We start from the raw sequence: 26,357 nt of genomic DNA, 5'->3' as shown, positions 1-26,357 counted from the left end.
GTCCTTCACTTTCAGTTCACATAAAGTCACTGCACCCAGTGGCCCTGGCTGTGACCTCCTGGGGGTGCTGGCGCTGCTGCCACCCCACCCTGGCACTGCCATGGGGCTGGGCAGGCCCTGGCATGGTCTCTGCACCCTCCCTGCCCTGCCTGGGCCTGGGTGAAGCAGCTCCCCCTGCCCTGTGCTCCACAGGGGGGGCTGACAGTTCAATCAGAGAGCCAGGAGGGCTGGAAAGACCATCCATCCAAGCTTTATAAATCCCAGAATGACAGAGTATTCTGTTGGAAGTGACCCACAGGGACCATGGGGTCCAGCCCCTGAGTGGGTGGCTCACACAGAGCCCACAGCCCTGGCACCATTAGCACCATGCCCACCTCAGCCAATGCCAGGGCTAAATGCAGATCTATAAATATATATAAATACACTGAAATATGTACCCACATGTCCAGCTGCTGCCCTCCCACGGAGCTCTGACCAGCCCATAGCCCACAGAGCAATGCAAAGTTGAAAAACTGCAATTAGCCAAGAGCAGACATATGCAGGGAGGCAGCACAGTAATTAGAGCGAGGCAAAGTGGGTATTCAGAGTTTCCATTCCATAACACATAATTGGCCCATAAGTGAGAGTGTTTGTTTGTTTACTCAGAGCAGGGTCACCCACTGCTGGCGCCAAACAAAGCTGTCACGGGCTTTACATGCAATAGGCTTCTGCTGCTTCAGCCAATTATTTTCTCACCAGAGATCAGAGCATCAATAAAGACTGACAAATAAACCAGTTCTGATCAGCTGAAATATTGGTTTTCTGGGGGTTTTGTTGTATTTTTACTGCAGTAAACAAAGCCAGTGTCACATCCACGCAGCACTGCCAGCTCCTGGGCTGCTGCTGAGCCTGGCCTGGGCTGAGCTTTGTCCCCATCCAGCTGCCAAAGCCAAGGGCATGGAGCAGAAACCACAGTGCCAAGACAGGTTTGTGCCACCCTGTATTTAACCAGCACTTCCAAACCAAGGAGAGCTTCCCCTGTAGCAGAAAGCAGAACCGTTTCTGGTGGCTTTGGGTGGCCACAGTGACACAGGTGTCCCTGTGTCATTTGGCACTTTGTTCTCAGGGTGTGCAACGCACACCAACCCAAACTCCAGCTCCAAAGGCTGAAACCCAATATGGGTCCCACTGAAATGATCTGAGCCCTGGTGGTGGATGGGCTCGGCAGTGCTGGCCCTGCAGCCACCCACACGTTCATCCATTTCCCTCAGGACCTCGTGGCTGGAGCCCATCAGCTCCAAGGGCTGTGGGACAGGGCTCATCACGTGGAGCCAGCTCCTCTGGGGACATATGGGACACGTCCCTGTCCTGCAGAAGGAGCCTGCTCTGGGTGAGGTCGGATCCAGGTGGACGTGTTCAGAACAGCTCAGTAAAGATGTGACTCCTGTACATCCAAACAGCTTCTGGCAAACGGTGTCGCTCCGGATTTACCAGCTGGATGGCTCTGGAGTGGCTGTGTCCCTGTGCTGGCTGGCACACAGCAGGACAGAGCTGGCTGTGCCGTGCCAGCCTGGCCAGCCACAGCACTGCAGCACAGCCAGAGCAGAGCAGGGCACAGAGCAGGGCTGGGCACAGAGTAGGGCACAGAGTAGGGCACAGCACACACAGCCCAGGGCAGGGCACAGAGTAGGGCACAGACTAGGGCACAGCACACACAGCCCAGGGCAGGGCAGGGCACAGAGCAGGGCACAGAGCAGGGCACAGAGCAGGGCACACAGCCCAGAGCAGGGCACAGCACACACAGCCCAGGGCAGGGCACAGAGTAGGGCACAGAGCAGGGCACAGCACACACAGCCCAGGGCAGGGCAGGGCACAGAGCAGGGCACAGGGCAGGGCAGAGAGCAGGGCACACAGCCCAGAGCAGGGCACAGCACACACAGCCCAGGCCTCCCCATTTGCATTCCCAGTTGGGAGAAGCAGCTTTGGGTTGGAGCTGCAGCCCCAGGGCCCTGCTGGAACACAGGGACACAGGAATCGGGGGCACACCCCACCAACCCAGCCCCAGGGACAGGACACAGGGGGCACCCCCTTTGAACCCCTTTTTGGAAAGGCTCTTGGCACACCCCTGGCTTGGTCCTTCTCTCTGCACTGGGGCTCAGAGTGGGGCACACAGGGATCTGGCCGTGCCCGTGCTCACAGCAGCACCAACAGATACAAGCCAAGGCCTTACACAAAGCTCAAAGGAAATACAATTTTCCCCCACGAAATGTTCTTTAAGGTTTATCTTAATCTCTTCTTTTCAGTCACTGCATCCCTTGGGAATAAGCACATTAAACCACTGATGATCTGTACAAGCAAGGAAAGGCATTACAGCGCCATTATCAATAAAAACCAATTTAAAATCCTTCCAATATTTGGAGAAGAGCTACGGCACAGTTGCAAACAAAATCTCTGATCACTTTTTCAAACAATATTTAATCTGTCCTATAGCCATGGTTTGCAAAAGCTGCATCTGCAAACAAAAAATAGTATGGGACTGAGGCTGTCACTCCAGCTGAGCAAACACTTCCCAGTGCCTCTGATATTCCACTTATTATTCCATTTACTTGACTCACCAAAACATACTGGTGGTTATTCCTTGCAGTGCAGAGAGCTGGCAAGGTCAGGTGCAGGAAATTTGGGTGCAGGAAATGTGGGTGCAGGGAATTTGGGTACAGGAAATTTGGGTGCAGGAAGTTTGGGTGCAGGAAATTTGGGTGCAGGCAATTTGGGTGCAGGAAGTTTGGGTGCAGGAAGTTTGGGGGCAGGAAATTCTCCCTGGCCCCACCGGCCTGGGGGTCCCTGGGATGGAGAGACAGGATAAGCGTGCGGGCAGAGGGAGATCCCTCCCATCCTGCACCCACAGGGGCTCAGGGATTGAAGGCAAGGTTTCAAACACAGTGCAAAGTGCAGGAAATTGATATTGCAGAGCTCTCTAAGCCTCTGGCTCAGAAGCAGCATCAGGAACTTTCAAGCATTTCTGGCCCCCATGGGTACGGCAGCCCCGAGCAGAGCAGTGGCGATGCTCCCCAAAGCCCCCACCTCTCACCCCCAGCCCCTCAGCCCCTTCCCCTCAGCCCTGCCCTGCTCAGCTGCTCCAAGGGAACCCAAATTAGCTCCAGCACCTCTGGCTATGGCACGGCCTGCTCTGTCAATGTCATCTTACCTGGGATAATTACGGCAAATGCTCATTATCAGAAATAGGTGGGAGGGTGATTCTGTGTGCTCCAGGGGATCCCCAAAGCCCAGCCCATCAGCCTGGCTGGCCCAGCAAGAGGGGACGTGCCAGCCCTGGGGGGACAAGGCATCTCACAGCTTTGGAGATGTGGTCAGGCATCCCTGAGCCTCCCTGCAGCCCTCAGGCAGCTCCTGCACCCCCAAACCCTGCACATCTCAAACAGTAAAGCAGCAAGCCAGGGCCCTGAGCCAGGGGACATCAGGGGTCCCTGGGTGCCTCTGTCCCCCCAGTGCTGCATTCCCAGACCTGCTGCGTTTGGAGGGTGGGAACAGAGGCACCAGAGCTCCGTGGGCTTTAGCAGGGAGAGCTGTGATTGCACATTTGCATGCGGGAGAGAGGATGAGTAATGGCAGCAGGCACGAGGGAGGAATAGCTGAACCTGGTTAGCCCACACCTGCACTGCTGCTCTGCCCTTGCCGTGTGTTTGTGGGCTCGCTGGGACCTTCCCTGCCAGGCTGGACACGGGAACTGCACCAAGGACAGGGAACAGACAAGGATTTATCTTTGCTGGCCCGGGCACTCGATCACAGCCAGACCTCAGCAATATGTTCCTTGTTAGGAGTGAGCTGGGCAGACACTTCCTCACTGCTTTAACCCTCAGGAAATGCTGTTTTCCCCAGTCTACAGATCTCAAACACCTCCAGCTTGTTCCAACCGCAGGGAGCTCTGGGGCTCTCCTGCTCTCTGTGCTGGGCTCTAAATCAAACACCAGCAGCAGCTGCAGCAGCTCCTGTGCCCAGCTGCACACAGCAAACCTCCTGCAGGAGCAGCTCCGTGTGCCAGGGCACTCCTCACCCTCCCAGGAGGTGCCACCAGCAGGGACGGAGCCCAGCACAGCCCAGGCTGGCACAGGGAGCTCCTGGGCCCTCCCTGAGTGTGTGACAGAGCACAGGGGCACCAGGCTGGAAAATGAACACAGGTGCTGTGTGCCAAACACTGGGGCCTTCCCATGAAAATGAGTGCTGCGTGGTGGGTGTAAAATATTCAGGTGGGCATTAATAATTTGTAGCAGTACATGTATTTTCTTTCTATAAAAAATGAAACAAGCTTATAAATTATGACGAAAATACAACCCCGTGTTTCATGACAGGGTTAGATAATCCCAAATTTACTGGCATAAAGGTGGGGTCAGCCTGGGGTTATTCCAGGGAAACCAGGAGCAGAAGGCTGCCCTGCCATCCTCCCCCCAGGTGTGTAAGCCCTGCCTCAGGTGTGGGGTCAGGGCAGGGCTGGGATCAGGGTTAACCCTAACCCTAACCCTAACCCTGCCTCCCCATGAGCCTGGGCAGGGCTGAGCTGCCCTTGGGCACAGGGACAGTTCTTCCAGAGGAGATTAGGCTGAGCACATGGGAACCGTAAATAAAATATAGAGAGAGCAGCTTTAGGCAGAAATTGGGCTATTTCAGCCTGGCATTCCATGGAAAAGAGATTCTGAGACTTGTACATGAGCACAGACACAAACGCGCTCAGGGAAAGAAGAAATGACAAGCAGAGCAGTAACAACAATAGTCAGAGAGTAATTTGTTCTTAACCTGCTCAAAATAAAAATAACTGGTGAACAAGTTCACTCCTTGGACCATCTGCATCTCATAAACATAAGTTAGAATGCTGGCACCATCTGTTCCATTGGAATTTGAATGCCTCACCAATGTGCCAGCTCCCAGCCCTGCAGCAAGGACAGCAGCCCCCTCAGTACCAATCCTGTGCTGGGCCCTCCAGCAGGGATCAGCCCTTCCAAAGGAGGATCAGACCTTCTAGAGGGATATCAGCCCTTCCAAAGGGGATCAGCCCTTCCAAAGGAGGATCAGACCTTCTAGAGGAGGGATCAGCCCTTCCAAAGGGGATCAGCCCTTCCAGAGGGATATCAGCCCTTCCAGAGGGATACCAGCCCTTCCAGAGGGATATCAGCCCTTCCAGAGGGATACCAGCCCTTCCAGAGGGATATCAGCCCTTCCAGAGGGATATCAGCCCTTCCAGAGGGATATCAGCCCTTCCAAAGGAGGGATCAGCCCTTCTAGAGGAGGGATCAGCTCTTCCAGAGGGATATCAGCCCTTCCAAAGAGGATCAGCCCTTCCAGAGGGATATCAGCCCTTCCAGAGGGGATCAGCCCTTCCAGAGGGATATCAGCCCTTCCAGAGGGGATCAGCCCTTCCAGAGGGATATCAGCCCTTCCAAAGAGGATCAGCCCTTCCAGAGGGGATCAGCCCTTCCAGAGGGGATCAGCCCTTCCAGAGGGATACCAGCCCTTCCAGAGGGATATCAGCCCTTCCAGAGGGATATCAGCCCTTCCAGAGGGATACCAGCCCTTCCAGAGGGATATCAGCCCTTCCATCAGGGATCAGCCCTTCCAGAGGGATATCAGCCCTTCCAGCAGGGATCAGCCCTTCCAGAGGGGATCAGCCCTTCCAGGAGAGCTCAGCCCTGCAGTCGGGCCCCATCACCACCAAGGAGCAGTCCCCTGGCACTCCCTGTGTCACTCTCACCTCCCTGACTCTGCTTGTGGTGACAAACAGATCTCAGACCCCAGCCTGAGCCAGAGTGGCTGCTGAATGAAATCAGGTATAAGTTTGGATTCAATGGCAGAAAATGTCCTGTGAAGTGTCTAAAAAAACCTACTTTGCTAAATGAGCCTAGCAAGATTTATCCCATCTTTTAATTAATCATTACTAGAGAGGTTGTTGAAAGTCTTTGCATATTTTTTATTGGTCCTAGTGGAAAGAAATCCATTTTAAAATGGAAATTAATATAATATCTGCATGGCCTTCTTCAGTGATTTTTTTGGTTAGCAATATTGTAGAGTTACAAACCATACATCATGTCCTGTGCTGCTCAGAATCAATTTCTTCACAGAGGAAAACCAGAAATGTGCTCCCTCACCACTGCAGGATATAAAGTGAATGAAGCTGAGGGAGGGAAGAAAGGCAAAACACAACCAAGCAAGTAAATCTTACAGACGTAGCCCATATCCATTTTTTCCTGATCAATGGAACTCTGTAGGCATGTTCACAAAATTTAATTAAGTTCTGTTCCCCAAGAAATCTATGTGCAATGTTTCCCTGCAATTATTTATTTACTGTCTGCCATGTAGCTTTTAGCTTTCCTCAGGAGAGTGCTGGGTTTCTGCTGCATTTCCATCAGCACAGGCTGCTTCCAAAGGCTTTGGGGGAGGGTTTGCTCTTCTCTCGCTGCCCGTGGGTTGATTGTCTTTTTGCAGAGAAAATCTGCGAATGTTTTTAGGCATTCTGAAATTCTACTTCAGCACCACAGAGTCAAGGATGGTTTGGGCTGCAAGGGACCTTAAAGCCCAGCCAGTGCCACCCCTGCCATGGGCAGGCACTGGAAGGGCACAGCTGGGTGGCCCTGAAGGTTCCCTGGAATTCTGATGGTGTTTGTACCGAAGCCAAGAGCAGAAGCAGGACAGGCAGTGCCCAGCTGCAGGCCAGGCTGCTGTGCTACAGCCAGGGGTGCTGTGGGGCTCTGCCTGTGCCAGCCAGGATGGGCTGATCTGTCACCCTGCTTTCTTAAGATTTCGTAACCCTTCTGATGTTGACATTCTTGTAGTGAACTCTCTCACACACTTTCTGTAAATAACTCGTTGCTTTGCATTCCTTTATAAAAGAGAAGAAAGTTGATGGGCTGTTGGTTTGACCAGTGTCATTGCAGAGGTGGCGCTGTCACCCTCCAATCCACTGTCACTCTTGGAAATCTATAAAGGTTGGAGTCAGGAAATAGACTTCCCTTTTTCTTCACCTTGAGAACAGCGGTGTGAGCTCGTGTTCTTTCGTGTCCTGTAGTGACACTGATCCCTGCAGGTTTTGTGGGGGCACAGGCTCCAGGCCCTGTGCCCCTGTGCCAGCCAGGCCTGGGCTGATCCCTTCAGGTTTTGTGGGGGCACAGACTCAGGCCCTGTGCCCCTGTGCCAGGCCTGGGCTGATCCCTGCAGGTTTTGTGGGGGCACAGACTCAGGCCCTGTGCCCCTGTGCCAGGCCTGGGCTGATCCCTGCAGGTTTTGTGGGGGCACAGACTCAGGCCCTGTGCCCCTGTGCCAGGCCTGGGCTGATCCCTGCAGGTTTTGTGGGGGCACAGACTCAGGCTCTGTGCCCCTGTGCCAGGCCTGGGCTGATCCCTGCAGGTGCTGCTGGGGGCACAGACTCCAGGCCCTGTGCCCCTGTGCCAGGCCTGGGCTGATCCCTGCAGGTGCTGCAGGAGGCACAGACTCAGGCCCTGTGCCCCTGTGCCAGGCCTGGGCTGATTCCTGCAGGTTTTGTGGGGGCACAGACTCGAGGCTCTGTGCCCCTGTGCCCCTGTGCCATCCAGGCCTGGGCTGATCCCTGCAGGTGCTGCTGGGGGCACAGACTCGAGGCTCTGTGCCCCTATGCCCCTGTGCCATCCAGGCCTGGGCTGATCCCTGCAGGTTTTGTGGGGGCACAGACTCGAGGCCCTGTGCCCCTTTGCCAGGTCTGGGCTGATCCCTGCAGGTTTTGTGGGGGCACAGACTCAGGCCCTGTGCCCCTGTGCCAGCCAGGCCTGGGCTGATCCCTGCAGGTTTTGTGGGGGCACAGACTCCAGGCCCTCTGCCCCTGCAGTGGATCTGTGGGCCTGGCACAGCTGGCACTCCCTCCCAGGGATGGGAACATCCCATAAGGAGCAGAGCAGCCCCAGGCAGCCCTGAGCCCCTGCCTTATCTGCAGGAGCCCCAGAGGCTGTGCAGCTCTCAGGGAGAGGTGGGCAGATCTGTCATCCTCCCACACGTGCCACCTGCCTGTTCCAGCCTGCTGGGGACTCGTGGGCTGCTGCTGGAGGGAAGGGAGGCAATTATTGACAGTTTCCAGTGGATCGGCTCCAGTCCTTCGAGCCTCGGCACAGCAAAGATTGTTTGGGCTTTGTAAACCCAGAAAACTCGTGTAAAGTGAGCACTGATGCTTCCTAGGAATGGAAATAAGATAGAGCAGGGTTTGATCCTCCCCACCAGTGACCTCCACCAGATCTGGGACCTGGGCTCTCCCCAGCCCTGCAGATGTCACCGAGTTGAGAAAGTTCTTCCCACACACCAAACTTGAACAAAATTTCACTCCCTCTGCACAAAATGGCACCTCTTAACTTCTGCCTTCACCTACAGGACTAAAGCAGCAGATCCTTTAATCAAGTCTTTACCAGTGAAAGCATTTTTATCAGCATCCTTATTTAAATATCCTTTGTTTGGGCAGGGGAAGGCATAGAAGGTTTCTGCCTGCAGCCCCTGCTCTGAGGGAAGGGAATGATTTAATCCTCACATAACACAATGCATTGACTTGAGAGAATAGAGGGTTTGTTCTCCTGAATGCTCCCAAATTAATGAAATCAGGAATACCTGGAAACTGCTCTTCTCCCAGCTAGAAAGGAGAGGTTTTGCATGCTGGTAATTGTGGCTCTGCCAGGGAGAGTGGAGCCACCCATGGGCTGCACGTGGGCTGGGTTAAACAGTGCCCAGGGAGCTCCTCAGCCCTGGGTACAAAACCTCACCCTCTGGGAGGCTGTGGCTCTAGAGGGGATGGCAGGACTGAGACAAAGTCACCGTGGGCAGGGCTGGCAGGAGGGCTCACACAGAGCCCTGGGGTGGCAGCAGGGCCAGGGCAGTGACCGTCCCTGTGCTGGCACTGCTGGGGCACCCCCAGGGCTGGGGCAGGAGCATGGCCAGAGCTGGGAAGGGGCTGGAGAATCCCTGAGGGAGCTGGGAAGGGGCTCAGCCTGGAGCAAAGGAGGCTCAGGAGGCCCTTGTGGCTCTGCACAACTCCTGACAGGAGGGGACAGCCAGGTGGGCATCCAGGATGAGAGGGAACGGCCTCAGGCTGGGTCAGGGCAGGCTCAGGGTGGGCACAGCAGGAATTTTCCCATGGAAAGGGGGCTCAGGGCAGACTCAGGGTGGGCACAGCAGGAATTTCCCCATGGAAAGGGGGCTCAGGGCAGGCTCAGGGTGGGCACAGCAGGAATTTCCCCATGGAAAGGGGGCTCAGGCACTGGAAGTGCCCAGGGAGGGTTGGAGTGCCCATCCCTGGAGGTGGCACTCGGGGCCCCGGGCTGGGGACAGGATGGGGATCAGGCACAGCTGGGACTCAGTGCTCTGGGAGGGCTTTTCCAGCCTCAGAATTCCAGGATTTGGGACTCTGTGACTGCGTGTCACAGCCTCCTGAGACAGAAGGAGCCCAACTTCGCAGAAGATTTCAGCGACATTTTCCCGACAGTGACCTCTCAAGGAAGCCCAGCTGCTCCTAAGCAAAGCACACTCAATCCATTCCCTGTGTCACAGTGAGAGATTCACCATGGCAGCCTTTCCAGTCAGGCAGCCCCCACGGGAGCACACACTGAGCTGCACAGAGGCTGGGCCAGCTCTGCACAGGAGCTGCTGCAGCTCTGCGGGGCTCAGCACAGCTCCTGCCATTAACCCGGGCTCCTCAGAGCTGCTCTTCTGGCGCTAAAAACATCAACAACAAAGGGCACCGACAATGTAACAAATGGCATTATTTATGCATAAAATTAGCTTACCACTGACCACTGCTGGAGCATTAATTCAGAAAAAGAATTCCCTCGGCAGTTCCACAGGAGGGCAATGGTCATTTATTTTCCCCACAATTAGGCTGCAACACCAAACCAAAGGAAAAAGCACCAGGCAGCCTCTGGAGGCCCAGTTCCCTGCACTGACTGATGGTCAGGAGAGAAAACCAAAGCCAACAGACTTTTAGAACGAGCAGTAACTCCTCAGATTCCTTGCTATTGATTTCGGCACAGTAGAAGGAGGGGGTTTGAGATCTTTGGTGTTTCCCCTACACTCACAATGGCACTGTGGGAGAAAACTCTGTTCCAGCTGTCTATGAAAGCCCCATCACGGGTCCTGCTGGCAGATTTAGTGTAAGTGGTGGTCAAAAATCCCATTTTTATAGGAGCATCAAAGGGCAGGTTTGTAATAAGCCACGTTCACCTCCCAGCCTTGGGATCAGCTCCTGAGATCCTTCATAGGACCAGAGCTGGACTTGCCACACCAGACAAGGCTCTGGGCTCAGAGAAATCCAGCACCATTCCCTTTGCGGGAGCACAAACACTCTCCCAAGCTCTCTGGTGGTGTGGTCTTTCCTCACTCAAGCCTTGCTTGGAGTTTTTTGCTTTGGAAATATTTAAAGTGCAAAATTCAGTCAAAATCAGCATGTTCCACTGGGTTCTATTTCAGCCTGATTTAATTCCACTGTAAAAATACACTGTGATTCAGATGGATGGAAATTCAATCTGAGGGGCTGAAATGAGTCTCCTCCAATATGCAGAGAGGATTTTTCTCTCTAAACTTGACTTTGAGGCCCTGGCCAGGCCTGAGGCCAGGAGGGCAGGGCTGGGTCTGTTCCCAGCTGCATCCCCTGCCCAGATCCAGGGTGGTGGGAGCATCCCTCAGGCTGCTGCTCCCTCCACACCGCTCTAGGAACTCTCCCCAGAGCCCAGGATCATTCTCCTCCTTGGGATTTAGGCTTTGGGGATGTTGTGCTCTCTTTCCAGCATTGCAGCAGCAGGATTTCCAGGATGGATTGCAAACCAGGATGGCCACAGCTCCCTCACTTTGTTTCTGCTAGAGGAATTTCTCAGCTGCCCTAACAGCTAATCAATGAGCTTCTGGAAATCATTAATCACGTCGTTAGGAGAGTCAGAGGCAGAGCAGGGAAATCTGTAACACAAGTGATGTATGAGCAGCTCCTGGATGGGAGGACATGAGTGAGAGTCGATAGAGGGGTCACCAGGGCACCCTCCAATTGACCAATTTACATTTGTGGGCATTTCTACTCAGCTTGGACCAGCTCAGCTACTGAAATGCAAAATAATTCTAACAGCTCAGACTTCTCTCTCTCCTTCAAACACTGTTAGATAGCTGACTTAGCAAGGTGCTTTGGGGAAACTCAGGGAAGCAGCCCAGCCAGGGCTCTGCTGGGCATTCTCTACTCCATTCACTCAGGCCTGCTAGCAGAGATAAAGCCAAGGGACAATCACTCCAGGGGACTCCAGGAGCCACAGAACCACAGAACCATGGAATGGTGTGGGTTGGAGCCCTGTCACCCCACACCTGGTTAAAGTCCCTCTGTGCAAGCCCAGAGGGGCTGGGCAGGCTCAGTCAGGTCCATGAGCCCGGGGCCACTCCAGGCTCCTGCCGAGAGCCAGGGAGGGACACACTGCCCCAGCATGAGCTCCTGCACACACCTGAGTCCTCAGGGCAGCCCCGGGTGAAGCCAGGAGTGTTCCAGGTGCTCAGCACCTCCCAAACCACCCCCGCAGCACCCTCCCTCACCGAGCACCTCTGCAGCTTCAGCTCCTCCATCCTTGGCCACTGGGAGCAGCATTAGGAGCCCTGATAATAGCAGCAACGTTTGAGTGTATTCCAGAATTGACTTGAGTGCATCTGAGAGTAGCAGAGGAATTGCTGCCACAGGATTCCTGGCTCTGGCCAGCTCAGGCAGCATTACACCTCAGTGACAATTGAAGTGTCTCCACCGAGCCTAAAGAACTTTAATCTATTTTCTTCCTTCTTAAAAAAATACAATTTTGAGCAAAGAAGCTCAAAGAAAAAAGGGTTTTTCTTTCTGTGTGCAAAATGTAATTTTAGATTTTGCTTAGTGTCTGTGTATTTATTGTACGTGAGCCTTGAACTTGAAAAGCCGAAAAAAAAAAAAAGAGAAAAAAAAAAAACTGAGAAAATATTGTGGTTACAAAATTAAACAAACCCAGGATGGCTGGACAGAAAAAACCCAACCTGCTGCAAGGAAGTGTTTGTGCGTGTGCACAATATGTTGTGGGATTTATTGAACGGCAAACGTCGGGTTTGTGTTTTCCCATTTGCACTGCTCACTCTCTGATTGTGCTTTGCTGAGACCCACAGGCGCCTGCAGCGAGCTCTGGGGAGTCACAGCTCAGCGGGTGATGGAGCTGCAGAGAGGGGCTGGGGCAGCTGTTCTGAGCCTGGCCTGGGTTATGGGGCTGCCCAGCCCAGGAGTGCCATCTCTGGCACAGGGCAGGCATTCCCTGGCACCCAGGAGTGCCCTCCCTGGCACAGGACAGGCATTCCCTGTGCCCACAGACATCCCTGGCACAGGGCAGGCATTCCCTGGCACCCAGGAGTGCCCTCCCTGGCACAGGACAGGCATTCCCTGTGCCCACAGACATCCCTGGCACAGGGCAGACACTCCCCATGCCCACAGCCCTCCCTGGCACAGGGCAGGCACTGCCCATGCCCACAGCCCTCCTTGGCACAGGGCTGTTTCCAGCTCAGCAAACCCTGCCCAGCCTCCCAACAGGGCTGGGGACCCGGTGTGCTGCTCCTGGCCCACGGCCAGCCCAAGGCTGCACTTTCAAATACACGGATTTTTCTTTTCCCCCCTAAATGCCAGCTCTCCTTGGTTAATCTGTTAGTCATTACAGTCTTTTTCTGGATCACAGAGCAGCAGCACTGCCAGTGCCAGGGGAGGCTGTGCCTCCATCCCTCCCCACTGCCCTGTGGCAGCCCTGGTGGCTGGGCACAGTGAGGGTGTGCCCACGGCCATGCCCATGGCCAGGCCCTGGCTCTGTGGGGGTGTTTGCAGTGCCCCTGGCACACTGCCCTCCTGGCAGCTCCAGAAGGGAGGGAAAACACAAACTGCAGGCCACTCAACATGTCTGCAGGCAGGGCTGATTTATCACACCAGCCACAAAGCCCCTTCCTTCCCCCAGTCACGGGACAGAGGGACACAGGGACAGAGGGACTGAGGGACACAGGGACTGAGGGACAAGGCTCCTCCTTGGCAGCAGCCTGCCTGGCTGCTGTGCAGCTGCTGGGACAGGGGGCTGCTGCCGTGCCCAGGAGGTGCTTGGAGCAGGGCACAGATGTGGGCAGGACCAGGGCAGCCCATGGGGGTCACAGCCACGGCTCAGGGGTGACCTGAGTTACCAGTGAGCACTGGGCAGGGCAGGCCAGAGCCAAAGCCATCCTTGCTGCCTCCTCTACACCACTGTCTGTAGATGTCAGAACAAACTCTGAGCCCTAAATCCAACCAGCTCTTTTGTCAAGTTTTGCTTTGCTTACTCACTGCGCAGCAGATTCTTGGCCTAATCTGACAGTCAGATTTGACAAAACTGGTTTCCAATAAATAACAGCATTACTCATCTGTGGAGTAAGTCTAATCAACAACTCAGCAGGTTTTTCGGTCTGCCCTGACAAACTGGGAGAGCAAAAAGCTTGGAGCAAGGTCCTTCAGCCATGAACAGACTGACAGACCTGGCTGGCTGCAGCCCCACCACCTGCAGGTGATCATCCTGGTGAGAGGGTTTGCTTTGGCAAGAGGAACCAGAGGCATCAATGATGACAATAATTACCTGGAAACAGAAACATCTCCTGTCAGCGGGGAAGAAGCTTGCATTATTCATTGGATTAGACTTCATTTTGCTCACTTTGGGGTCATTTTGATCTTCACTGATTTTAAACCAGACAGAAGCAGCTCCTGGATCATGTGACAGTATTGATTTACAGAGAACTGGGTGATGTTCCTCTCCCACATCTTGCCCGTTTGACAGCACAGCTGTGGGTGTCACTGTGCAAAGGCTGCTCCGTTTTGTGAGTCAAATTTCTGCCACACAATGAATTTATGAGTCAGTGGTAGGCACATCAGGATGGGATCCTTTAGCTCAGCCACACATGCACGGTGACAGGCCCCAGCTGGCTGCAGCAATCCCAAATGGATCCTCTTGTAAAGCAGACACCAGGATTATCCCAGGGAACGGTGCCCAAAGGACAGGCTTTGGGAATATCACCTGACATTTCTCCTTCCTGCTGCCCGTCCCCAGCCAAGAGGATTCATCTCTTTATGCCAGGACACTCTGCAGCCTGCCTCACAAACATCTCTGCCCATCAGCCTCCTGCCAGCAGTGCAGGGCACTCCTGGCCAGCTCCTGCCCAGAGCAAGGGGGGCGCAGCATCCCCGGGGCCCTGGAGTGAGCAGAGCCTGCAGGAGCATCCTTCATCCATTCTGGGCTTTCAGAGCACCAGCAACGCCTCACCTTTTCCTCTGCACATCTGCACTGCCTGGGCTGCTCCCTGTGTGCAGCTGGGAAGGGGCCAGTGCAAGGAAAGGCTCCACCAAATGAGACCAACCATCCTGCCAGCCCTTGTCAGAGAGAGAGGGGGACATGGCTCCGGGGTGCTGGGGCAATAGCCGTGTGAGATGGGGCTGCCAGGCAGATTTATGCCATGCCATGCCATGCCATGCCATGCCATCCCTGGCATGTCCCTGAGGCCCCAGCTGCCCCACAGGCACACACATCCCGTGTGTCACAGTGCTGCTGGCAGCAGCCTGGCTGTGCCCGCTGTGCCCACGGCCCAGGCTCTCTCAGCAAACAGCCCAGGGCTGGCAGTGCCAGGCTCACCCTGCAGGCTGGTTTGGGAAAGCCTCCCCCACGGGGAGCTCTCTCTCCCCTACACCCCCCAAGAGCACGGCATGGCCCGAGGGACAGAGGGCCCTGCAACATTGACGGTGCATTTCTCCCCAGCACACGCTGTACCCGTGTGAGAGCTGCTCAGCTCCCACCCCCTCCGCTCCATCTCAGTCACTTTCAGATGGATTTGAACATGAAAAATGCTCTTTATCTTTGTGCCAACCACAGGCATTTTCCTTCCCAGTGCTATTTGGAGCACACAATGTGTTCGGTGTATTGAAACACCATTCCTCCCTGAATTTTTGCTCCTTTGGAACTAATCATCCATTTCCAGCTGAGAATATTTCCTCCAACAGGCCTTTGACAGGAGTTTCTGAGCAGCCCTGCAAAGACCACCTCTGCCTGTGCCTTCCCAGTGGTGTCAGACACCCAGGTTGAGGCCCATTAAGCTGCTCACAGCAGCCTGATGATTAATGCTTACACAGACACAGCTGGCAACATCTAAAGAAGTAATTATGGCTAAGCAGCTGCAGAGGAGATGCCATGCTCCACTGCAAAGCCAGATGTCAATTTTATTGGTCCTCAAAGTTTCAGAGGAAAGGGCTTTGGGACAATGGGAATGGAATCATTTCAGGAGATGTGGAGAGGGAGCTCCTTTGCTCCAGGTGGAGCCTGCTGTGAGGGGCATCAGCTGCAGAGCCCCGATGTGGGGCCAGGGCAGATCCACAGCCAGAGCTCCATGGCACCAGCACCAGCAGCAGGCAGAACCGAACCGCCTGGACAAGAAAGGGTCATCTGGCACCACAGCCACAGCTTTGGCTTTTACCTGGGAAGGACACTGAAAAATCCACCTCTGAATCTGTGGCAGTGTCAAAACCCCACAAAACCGATCAGAGCCAAATCCAAACCCTGCTGAACTGAATAGGGATCTTTCCAGGAACTTCAATTGGATTGAACTGATGAGAGAAGATTTTGTGACACCTGCTATGGACTTTCATTCTCCAAAATTTCTATGGTACCTCTCCTCTTGGTCCCTACCCTGGCTGAAGTAATGTGGGAGCAGTGTGCAATCCTCTAAGGTAAAAATTTCAGAAATATGAAAATCAGGAGTCTGTTTTGCTAATTCAGGGAAAGCCTATGTTCATCCTTCCTCAATTAGCAGAGATCATTGTGCCTATAAAGAACTTATATTTTTTCCTTATTTTAAATATAAATGCCAGCACAATTTTTCTAATCCATTCCTTTACCTACATTAATTCTGCTACTAGAACTTGTACAAGACACTGTAATTTCAAGCAGAAGCTTCTTAATAACACAAATCATCTATCCCTGTTGGAATATAAGCGGATCCATGACCTTAGAACTATTTTGCTAAGAAATCCAGCTAGAAAACTAGTTTTAAGTAAACCTACAGATGTCAAAAACCCAGATGGCTTTTCAGGATGCTAACTTAAGCTTCATTGCATAAGCAGATTAGGGCTGCCTGTTGAGCCCCACAGAAGAGTAGATGGCACAGAATCCATGGAATTACACCCAAACTGTTCACTTCCTGATGCATCTTCCATCGAAAACTTTGTCAGCTCCCCACACCAGGAGCCTGCTCACTGTGAGCACCACACCCAGGGTGGCAGCTCTGCATTCTCCCTCCATCTCTCTATCTATCTGTCCTTCTATCCCTCTGTCCCTCTCTCTATCCCTCTTTTTCTCTATCCCTCTATCCCTGTGTCTTTGTGTCCCTCAATCCCTCTATCCCTGTGCCCCTCTATCCCTCTGTCCCTCTATCCCAAGGCCACTGGCCAAAGCAGCAGCTGGCTACACTGATGGATGGGGCAGTTGTTCCATCCTTCATCCTCCTCAAATGAAAATGGAGGAGCCTCATGAGCCTCTCAAAGGTTTCGGCAGAGCAGATGTGCAATGATTTTGTGGTTCAGCCTCACGGGACCCAGATTAGCCCGCTGTTACCATTGGTAACCAGCCGTACCTGGCTATCAGGGGAAGTCAATGAGCCCGTGAGCGCTCCAGCTCGGGGCAGCAGCAGCGTGGCTCGGGGTGGCTGTGGGAAGCAGGGCACACGCTGCTCCTGGAGAGGACACCTGCCTTTCCATGGCGTGTTGTGTAACAGGGCCCAGCCCCTGCCCCTCTCTGCTCCGAGCCCTCATTCCAGAGCGCAGCAGCTGCTCCGAGAGGGCCCTGCTGAAATGCGGCCAGAGGGATGGAATTGTGCTTTCCCTCCCTGCGTGGAAGCGAGTCAGGGCTGCTGACAGATGGCTCGGCTGCCTGTGCCTGATGATTATCAAGCCTCTATTACCTTTGCAAAGCGAATCCCAGTCAAAGGTTTTCTGTAATGAATTTCGCTGTGTTTGCACCCTCGGTTTGTGTCCCACATATCCCGAAGCGTGCGAGGTGCTCGGGCGCTGATTTACAGTGCCAGAGGTGCCGCGTCCTGCGGGCACAGGCACGGTGCTTTCGGCAGTCTGTGCTGCCACCTAGCCAGGCCCGGCCCGCCGAGCTGAGCCCCGCTCCACCTGCACAGCCCTCACGGAAAGGTGTCCCCGGACCTGAGCCCCAATTCATCTGCACAGCCCTCACTGAAAGGTGTCCCCGGGTCTGAGCCCCAGTTCATCTGCACAGCCCTCACGGAAAGGTGTCCCCGGACCTGAGCCCCAATTCATCTGCACAGCCCTCACTGAAAGGTGTCCCCGGACCTGAGCCCCAGTTCATCTGCACAGCCTGCACGGAAAGGTGTCCCTGGACCTGAGCCCCGCTGCACCTGCACAGCCCTCACAGAAAGCTGTCCCCGGGTCTGAGCCCCAATTCACCTGCACAGCCCGCATGGAAAGGTGTCCCCGGGTCTGAGCCCCAATTCACCTGCACAGCCCGCACAGAAAAGTGTCCCCGGGTCTGAGCCCCAATTCACCTGCACAGCCCGCACAGAAAAGTGTCCCCGGGTCTGAGCCCCAGTTCACCTGCACAGCCCGCATGGAAAGGTGTCCCTGGACCTGAGCCCCGCTGCACCTGCACAGCCCTCACAGAAAGGTGTCCTCGGGTCTGAGCCCAGCCCAAGCCTGGCGGGCACGGCACGGCGCTCCCTGGCTGCGGAACGCTCCCCCCGCGAACGGCACGGAGCAGCCCGAGCTCTCCCCCTCCCCGTGCGGCCGGTACTTACGGTAGAAGACATATTCGGTGTAGCTGGACCAGACCTTGTCGTCTGTGTACTGGTTGACGAAGGAAGCCGTCACCGAGGAGTTACAGGCCACCATGTGGAATCCACACTCGGACAACATGTCAAAAGCCCTCTCCAGGTGCTTGAACTTGAGATAAAACCTGGAGGTGTACCTTTCTGGAGCCCTGTCCGGGTCTCTGCTTTCATTCAAACTTTCTCCAAAAACCTCTTTGACCAAAGAAATCCTTCCACAAACCAAAATCCTTGGGACCCTCCTGAATTTGGCATCTGCTTGGCTCTCCCTGCCAATGGTGCACGAGCCACGGTAGCCGATGGTGATGAATCCCCACTTGCGGTCGGGCGGCAGCAGTGAGGGGGGGCAGATTCTGGTGTCACTGCCCTGGGACACCTCTTCGTAGTCACTGTGGCAATAATCATCAGGGCTTTGCTTGCTGTCGTCAGGAGTCAGGAGCTTGACCAGGTCCGGGAGCTGGAAGTACTCAGCCTCCCTCCTGAGCCTTCCCTTCTCTGGGAAGTGGTCGGGCAGAACCACTTGCTTGTCCCTGAGATAGTCCAGAATATAGCGGAACAGGAAACCATCTCTGTCGATGAAGAATCTTCCCTTGGAGTCCTTGGCCAGATCGTTGGCCGTGTCTCTCTTTGGGGTGAACATTTTCCAGAGCAGGGAGTGAGGGGTGCCAACCAAGGTGGAGTGGCGAGTGAAGTAAACCTGGCCGCCCACGTTGAGCTCCACCACCTCGGGGAAGGAGGGCAGCCCTGGCCCCTGCTCCCGGGCAGGAAGGTAAGTCCTGCAGTTGCCACTTAGAGCCATTGTAGTTTAAACTGGAAATCAGCAGCACGGAGAAGCAGGACTGTCAATCACATCGGAGGGTAGAATAAAGCTCCCAATATTAAGAAGAAACAAGGGGGAAATGAAAATTGAGAAAATAAAAATAGCCAATAGAACTGTTTAAAAGAAAAATCTGAATTGTCCATGAGTGACAGTGTGGCAGAAGTGGTTTATACACAGAGCCACGGAGGCTGGAGGCTTGAGAGCAATCACCTCATGACATGCAATCACATCATCAGATCTTCCAACAAATCCATCAAAATCAAGGTCAAGCCAAGCCTATGGTCATTCACAGGTCTGTGAAAAGGGGAAGCAAAACAAGGCACAAATTACTCTTTAAGCATCACAGCTGCTGCAACAGAGCAAAGCTGAGCAGTTTGTAGAGCCAAGCTAAATCTGCTAAATAGGTCTCTTTATTTTGGCAAGTTCTACGCTTCTATTTCACAAGTATTCATCAATGGAAGGGCTACATATGACTCCACTGTTTAAAAGAAGCTGCAGACTTCATCTTTAAAGAAACATCTAAATTAGACATGCACATGAGGGAACAAGAACAGGGAGTCTTACCTTGGTAACAATTAAAGCATAGCTCTTGTAAAGAAAACCAAAATGTCAAGACACTCAGAACACACATACAGGCACACAGGGTCCGGGTAGTGTGAATCCGATCCCAGCAAGGGACAGCAAAGGCAAGAGAAGTGCTCTTAGCAGCATCCACGGAGGTCTCAAGTGTTAAACCGAGTCACAGGGAAGTTAACCGTGGCGGGTGACGAGGAAACCAGTACATACAGCACGGCGGAAGAAAATAAATAAATAAATAAACAAACAAACAAATAAATGAAATAATTCCCGAGCGGATGCGCCGGGCTGGGGGAGCGGGAGGGCAGCGGGGGCCGGCCCCGATGACTTGCAGAAAGCCCGCAGCCTGCGCTAGGCACTGCCGGGCTCCGGCGGCTCCCGCGGCGGCAGCGCGGCCGGCGGCTCCCCCATGGCCCCCGGGACCGCGGGCACCGCCGGGGCCGCCCCGCGCCGGCTCCGCTCCGCCCCGCTGCGCGCTCCGGGCTCCGCGCTCAGCGCTCAGCGGCGCGGGGCCGCCAGCGCGGGGGGCGATGCCGATTGCATCATCTTAAAGGAGTCGGGCCGGGATGGGCTCCGCGTCCCGCACCGGCACCGGCACCGGGCAGCGCCGCGAGCGGGCAGCGCCGGGCACGGGCACGGGCACGGGCACGGGCGGGCAGCGCGGCGAGCGGGCAGCGCAGGGCACGGCCCGGGCGGGCACGGCAGGGCGCGCACTGCCCGGGCAGCACCGCGGACAGCGGCAGCACCGCGGACAGCGCCGGTCCCCGCCGGGCCGGGCCGGGCCGGGCCGGGCAGCGCCGCCGCTCACCGCCCGAGCTGCGCTGCAGTCCCTCCCGCTCCGTCCCCTCGGCCGGCAGCGCCCGTCCCCTGCCCGCCCCAACGTGCCTGTCCCGGCTCCGCGGGGGCTCCCGGTGCGCGGCCGCGGCTGCCGGCCAGGAGCGGGACTCGCTCCCGCTGCCGCCGCTGCTCGTCTCCCGGAGCCGGCGGGGAGGGGACCGGCCGCGGGGCGCGGGAGGAGGAGGAGGGACCGGGGGCGGCTCCGGCGGTGCGGAGGACCCGCTCTACTTGTGGGGCTCTCACGGGGAGAGCCGCGGGCGCGCCCGCACCGCCACCTCGCGTCCGTCCCCGCTGCTCGGCCCGGGCGCTGCGGGCACGGAGAGAGGAGCCGGCATCCCGGCGGCACCCGAAACACAGCGGAGGAGCTGCGGGAGCGGAGAGAGGAGCCGGCATCCCGGCGGCACCCGAAACACAGCGGAGGAGCTGCGGGAGCGGCTCCCCCGAGCACCCCACACTGCCGGGCATCCGCGGGAATGGGGCAGCACAGCCCCCTGGCAGCTCACACCACTTCTGGGCAAAAATACTCTTCTGGGAATAATAACACATGAGAAAAGAAAGCCTTTTACTCAAAGGTGGCTAAAAGCTTTAGAGTGAAGTCTCTCTCTGATGGAGTCACCATGCAGGGGTAGATTTTGCTGACTGCACTTAAGTTCACAGATTCACAGAATATTTTGAGTTGGAAGGGTCAAGGATCATGGAGTCCGGCTCTTAAGTAAATCCACGCAGGAATCGAATCCATAACCTTGGTGTATTACCACCAGCTAAGGCTGCAAATAAGCATGGCTATAATTTAAAAACATGGCCGTAATTTAAAAGAAAATAGCCAAAAGAATAATTTTCAAGGCTAAGACAGAAAATCATTACTTGTGTACCTACAGACTTTTCAAATTAAATCTGAAAGCTGAACAGTTAATCAATTAATTGTTGATTTTTACCTCAATTCATTAATTCTGAAGCAACTGCTGCACTCCTGAACAAAATCTGTCTCTCAGTTCAGGACCCTTATTTTCAAACCAGCAGAATCTGGTGCCACTACGGAGTGTGCTGGTTGTGCCTCAGAAAAGCCCGAGTCCTGTGTCCTGCCCTTGTGGCTCTGCAGAGCAGCTGAAGCAGTGCGGGTCAAGGGCTCCACAACCCCTGCACAGAGGATTTAAAGGTGGCATGTGAGATCATGTTCACTTAAATGTCTTCATTACTTTTTTAAGAGCCTGGTGCAGTCGGTGCAGACAGGATTTAACACCTGTGTGACCAGCCAGAGGGATTGACAACTGCCTCCGGGAGTGTCAGTGCTGTCCCTGTTCACAGCAGGGAGAATTGCATCAGCTTTTGCAAACATTTCAGTTGGCCGTGCTAGTTCATATGCTGCAATCTAATTAAATTCCATTTTCATACTGGCAGGGCTTGAGGAATGCATTCCCTGTCCCCCGTAAGAGCTGATGGTGCTCAAACCGGCACGGCAGCGTTTGTGATGTCCCTGTGACAACAAGCCACGGCCCGAGGCTGGGGATGGGGCTCAGCCCAGCACTGCTGGGGCCGGGACACCACAGCCCGTGGGATGTGCAGGTGCTCAGCGAGCAGGGACAGGAGATACCCACACCTGGCACTCCTGACAAGCTCTAACGAGCAGCAGGCACGGAGTCCCTGTGATTAGCCAGGAGAGACAGCTCTAAGCTCAAAGTCTTTTTGAAACATTATCATCAGAATTGCCCTTTGAAAAGAACAAAACCCATAGAATTTTAATCACAACAGCTTTAGAAATGCAACTGCACTTTTCAAATAGTAATGAAAGCAATTCAGCACCTGCTTTTATTTCTTCACATGGGACGTTCCAATCATTTCACTGTAACACAATTTCCTTTGATGAAATGACTTCAGGAGTAAAAGCATCACGTAATGCTCCCCAGCTAAATACAAGCCATGGGCCAAATCCATCAAAATGCAGCTTGACAGAGTGAAACTTTAAAATCTGGGCCAAATACATGGTGACCTAAATGTAAAATATGTGTCAGGACCACACCGAGGAGCAACCACAGTTCTGATGGAAGAGAGAAGCAGTATCCATCAAAGGGAGCAGGATGAAGCACTTCTCACTTCTGACAGATGCCTTCATAACCTTCAGCACAGGCAAGGGAAAATTTAGCCTGAGCTTAAAGTGTATGTTCCAAAAGCCCCAGCATAGCTGCGCTGGAAGCCAATCCATGAATGCTGTGACATCATTCACAGGTCTGAGGTCATTTCTTATGACAAAGTGCTAAATTGGCATTTCAGGAAATCATGGAACAAGTGACTTTATTGAATTTGGTGGGTGTTAGAAATAGGTGTCTGAAAAGCAGCAGCAGTGAGGGCTAGAAAGGAAGGGCAGTGTTACCTGGGCTGGAGTAGCAGAGTGAGTGTGTGTGTATCACCTCCCATCTCCAGAGGAAACACACAGGCTGGAAATCCCAATCAAATCGCCCACACATAGTGAGAAACATGGAAGCTGTTTATCAGCAACAACACAAGAGCTTTGAGGTGCCTGGAGAAGGAGCAACCGAAAGAAGCAGAAACTGAAGTAGTAATTCTGAGGAAAAAATACATTCAAGTTGGATTTTGAATAGAAGATTCCACCTAAAAAGCCACTTGAGAACTTTCATCGCTCTGTGTGGTCTTTACACACAACAGTTAAAGTAAAAAAGGAAGAAAGAAGAACAGCACTTCCAGTTCCAGGCTTGCACTTTGATTCAGGAATAACTTCAAGGTGCCACCTAAGGATCCTCAGCCCTGTTCCCTGTAACATTCTGTGCTTCTCAGCAGGCTCGTGTCCGAGCACTGAGCCCAGCAATGTTTCCCAGGGCAGAACTCCATCAAGCCAGCAAGAAGAGGGCAGCTTCTGAGAAGGGTGGCATGGCAGAGGAACAAGGAATGTCTGCACTGGGTCTATCATGAGGGCCAGTGGTTTCCCTGAGAGGCAGAAACCGTGTCCTGCCCTGGTGCTCCCAGACAGGACTGCCAGTCCAGCCCCAACCCACGGCAAAGAGCAGAGCCTGGGAGGAGCCAGGCCCAGACTCCTGTGAGTTCCAGCCCCCTAACCCAGACACCTCTCCAGCAGGGCTGCATCCTTCCCATCAGCCAGCTCCAGAGCTCCCTGCAAGGCAAGCCAGGCAAGAACAAGTGCTACCGAGCTAAATCAGAGATTATCCCCTGATCCAGCAGTGTGAATTACACACAGTGAAATTCTCATCTGCTCAAATCCAGCAGTACGTGCGAATGGGAAGCCCTAACAAATCTTTCCCTTTGAAGAAAAAGCATAAAGCAACACTAAATGGCTGAGTGTTCCTGAGAAAGGATCTTCCAGCAAAGAGCGTGAGTGCCATGAAGGCAGGTTTGTTCACAGAGTAAAGCATTACGCAGATTTGCCCTTGATCTTTTATTCATAACTCAAGTGCATAATGTATTTCCATCCCAAACAAGCAAAGGGGAAAGCAGCTTTCCCAGCTGCTCAGGATGCGAGCACAGGCTGGGAGCAGGGCTCAAATGGAGACACGACATCGCTTTCTGCCACGGTGTATCACACAGAGAGGGGTCACAGCAACTCTTTACTCCTGCTGGCGAGCACCAGACCCACAGCACACGCACAGCACAAGGGCTGAGCCTTCCAAAAGCTGACAGTATGAGGGAATCATGTTCCAGTGATCTCCATATCAATCACTGCACATCGGGGAACATTCTGGAGAATAATTGATATATGTGTGCTGACAACTCCTCTGGAATTCCATGGCCACTGCTCAACAAAGCAATCTGCTACACAAACAGCCCTGACCCTGCAAGAGAATCAGCACATACAGGCAGGCAGAGACCTCATGGACACATCAGCAACCGAGGACTAAAATCAAACAAAAATCGCTGTTTTGAGTCTCCCCTCTGCAAAGTGCTTCCTTCCTCCTTTTCAAGTTCTGCCATAAGAAGGCCTATTTCAGTAGACATCTTCCTCCTCTCCCTTTCCCCATCCTCCCATTCCTCCAGAGTTCTTTGAATAATACTTTTATTCTCAGCCTGATTCAAATTATTCTGTTATTAACACTGGTGTAATTAAAGTGTGTTTTTTAACATCACAGCTAAAACAACGCTTTGGTACATTATCATGACACCAGCACTGTGTAACCCGTGTACTAACCGAGTACTTTTAGGAGTACTTTTACTCTTTCCAGGTTGGAGCCATTTCAAGGTCTCCTGCAAATCCAAATTCCCTGTCCAGGTGGATTTCAAGGCCAGGTGGGGCCTGGAGCAATCTGGGCTATGGATAGGATGACTTTTAAGGTCATTTCCACCCCAAAGCAGTGTGGGATTCTGGCATTGCATGGTAGCCCCCGGTGCAGCTGGAGCTGGTGCCTGGGCAAAGGGATGGTGCCTGGTGTTTGGTGTTTGGAGTTTGGTGTTTGGTGCCTCCCCAGGCTGCAGTTCCAGGCAGTCCGTGGGCTGCCCTTCCCAAAGCATCGGGAAGGAGCAGCTGTGCAGCTGCAGTGCCTGCCCTTCCCACACCATAGGGATGGAGCAGCTGTGCAGCTGCAGTGCCTGCCCTCCCCTTGACCCCACGGGCTGTGTCAGAGCACCCCCTGCCCCGGAGGGCTGGGAGTCCATCCTGTGTCTCCCTTCAGCAGTGCTGAGGTGCCTGGTGCAGGGAGAGCTCATCAATGAAAGCTCAACCTAAGCTGTCAGGAAATTCTAACAATCTAAGCAAACCCAAACAGGTTTCTCGGCAGAGAGCGTTTCCCCAGCAGGTCCCAATTGCACAGCCCAGTGCCTGGGGTTTGTGTCTCATTTGCCTGCCCAGTGAGCTGCAGCGAGGCACGCAGCTCAGCCCAGGGGCGCGAAGCCGCAGCCATCAGGTGCAGCCCGCACACTGTGCAGCTCTCGCATGAACGCTGCCATCGTCTCAGCCTCCAAACACTCATTCTCCCAAAGCGTAAATTTGCATGAAGCATCTTACGGCACAGTTACTGATCTCTGTTTTCCGTGGCTGCAGTTCTCCTCTGTACTCCATTCAGCTCTACAAAGTGACACATTTCCCGAGAGCCTGTTCTCGCCAGTGCCATGGACTCTGCACCGTCGGATCTGCTTTGCAGGTGAGGCTTGGAACAGGGCAGTGATTTAAATACAGCCATTTCACAGGCAGAATAGTACATACACAAGTTTGTAACAAAATGACTGTAACTGTGTCCTGAGCCAAAATGAATTTAAAAAACCAAAGGAAAAACCTACACATACTTAAACCAGGAACATTGCCTGCATAATGTCGTGTGCCCCACGGCTGGTGCTCGGCTCCAGGAGGCTGCCAGAGCTCAGAGCACATCATGCATGGGATGGAAATGGTTCTGGTGCAGTTCTGAGCCTCACCAGCGAGGTGTGAAACAGGGATAAAGCAGCAGCCCTGACTGAGCTCATTGGGAAGTTTCAGCTGCATTTCCCGAGCCAGGGTTTTCTGACTGCCGCCTCAAAGCCCACCCAAGCCACAAAGCAGGGCTGCTCCTCCCTGTGCTCAGCTCCGGGACATGAGAGAGGTAATAAAAATAAATTCTAGTTAATAGGTTTCTAAAGGCTGCTGAAATCCTTTTCCCCAGCCCTGTTTATAAGCAGTGAGTGACCCTAAAAGGAGCTTCTCCACATGAGAGCGTGTTCACAGTGCCAGGCATGTCAGCTCCCTCAGTGGCCCCGCATTCCCAGGTCCGCCAGCTCATTTGGGAGGGATGGGCCAACAGCCGGGCTGTGATACAGGAAGACTCACAGCTCTAGCAAAGCTATTTTCGTGTGGCACAGGAAAATATTTCTTGTGGATTTATGAAAGGGAGTGAAGCCGCTGCACCGGAGCCACACCGACCCCGTGTGGCTGAGCCTGGGCTCCAGGGAGCGCCGGGCTGAGGGAAGGCGGGGCTGAGGGAGGGCCGGGAACCAGCCGGGCCGAGGCGGGGCCGGGGCCGAGGCGGGGCCGGGGCCGAGGCGGGGCCGGGGCCGAGGCGGGGCCGGGGCCGAGGCGGGGCCGGGGCCGAGGCGGGGCCGGGGCCGAGGCGGGGCCGGGGCCGAGGCGGGGCCGGGGCCGAGGCGGGGCCGGGGCCGAGGCGGGGCCGGGGCCGAGGCGGGGCCGGGGCCGAGGCGGGGCCGGGGCCGAGGCGGGGCCGGGGCCGAGGCGGGGCCGGGGCCGAGGCGGGGCCGGGGCCGAGGCGGGGCCGGGGCCGAGGGAGGACCGGGCCGGGGCCGTCCGTCCCGCGCGTGCGCGGAGCGGCGC

At 54.6% G+C, this 26,357-nt stretch overlaps 1 protein-coding gene across 2 annotated transcripts in view; it reads right to left on the bottom strand.

Annotated features, from left to right (window-relative positions):
* Positions 1-19,673, bottom strand: part of KCTD16 (potassium channel tetramerization domain containing 16) — a 59,401-nt gene extending 39,728 nt beyond the window's left edge. The window contains exons 1-2 of one of the 2 annotated variants that reach the window (XM_063169116.1): positions 19,250-19,673; positions 17,836-18,979 (exon numbers count right to left, since the gene is read on the bottom strand). In XM_063169116.1, coding sequence (XP_063025186.1) covers positions 17,836-18,664 — 829 coding nt within the window. In that variant the 5' untranslated portion in view covers positions 18,665-18,979; positions 19,250-19,673. The remainder of the gene's footprint in view (positions 1-17,835; positions 18,980-19,249) is intronic. The other variant, XM_063169117.1, reaches the window with a different exon arrangement.
* Between the last annotated feature and the right edge of the window lie 6,684 nt (positions 19,674-26,357).

Source organism: Melospiza melodia, chromosome 14, assembly GCF_035770615.1.
Source record: "Melospiza melodia melodia isolate bMelMel2 chromosome 14, bMelMel2.pri, whole genome shotgun sequence".
Lineage (NCBI taxonomy): Eukaryota > Metazoa > Chordata > Aves > Passeriformes > Passerellidae > Melospiza > Melospiza melodia.
The sequence above is the reverse complement of the archived record's forward strand: the minus strand, read 5'-3'. Positions and strand labels throughout refer to the sequence as shown.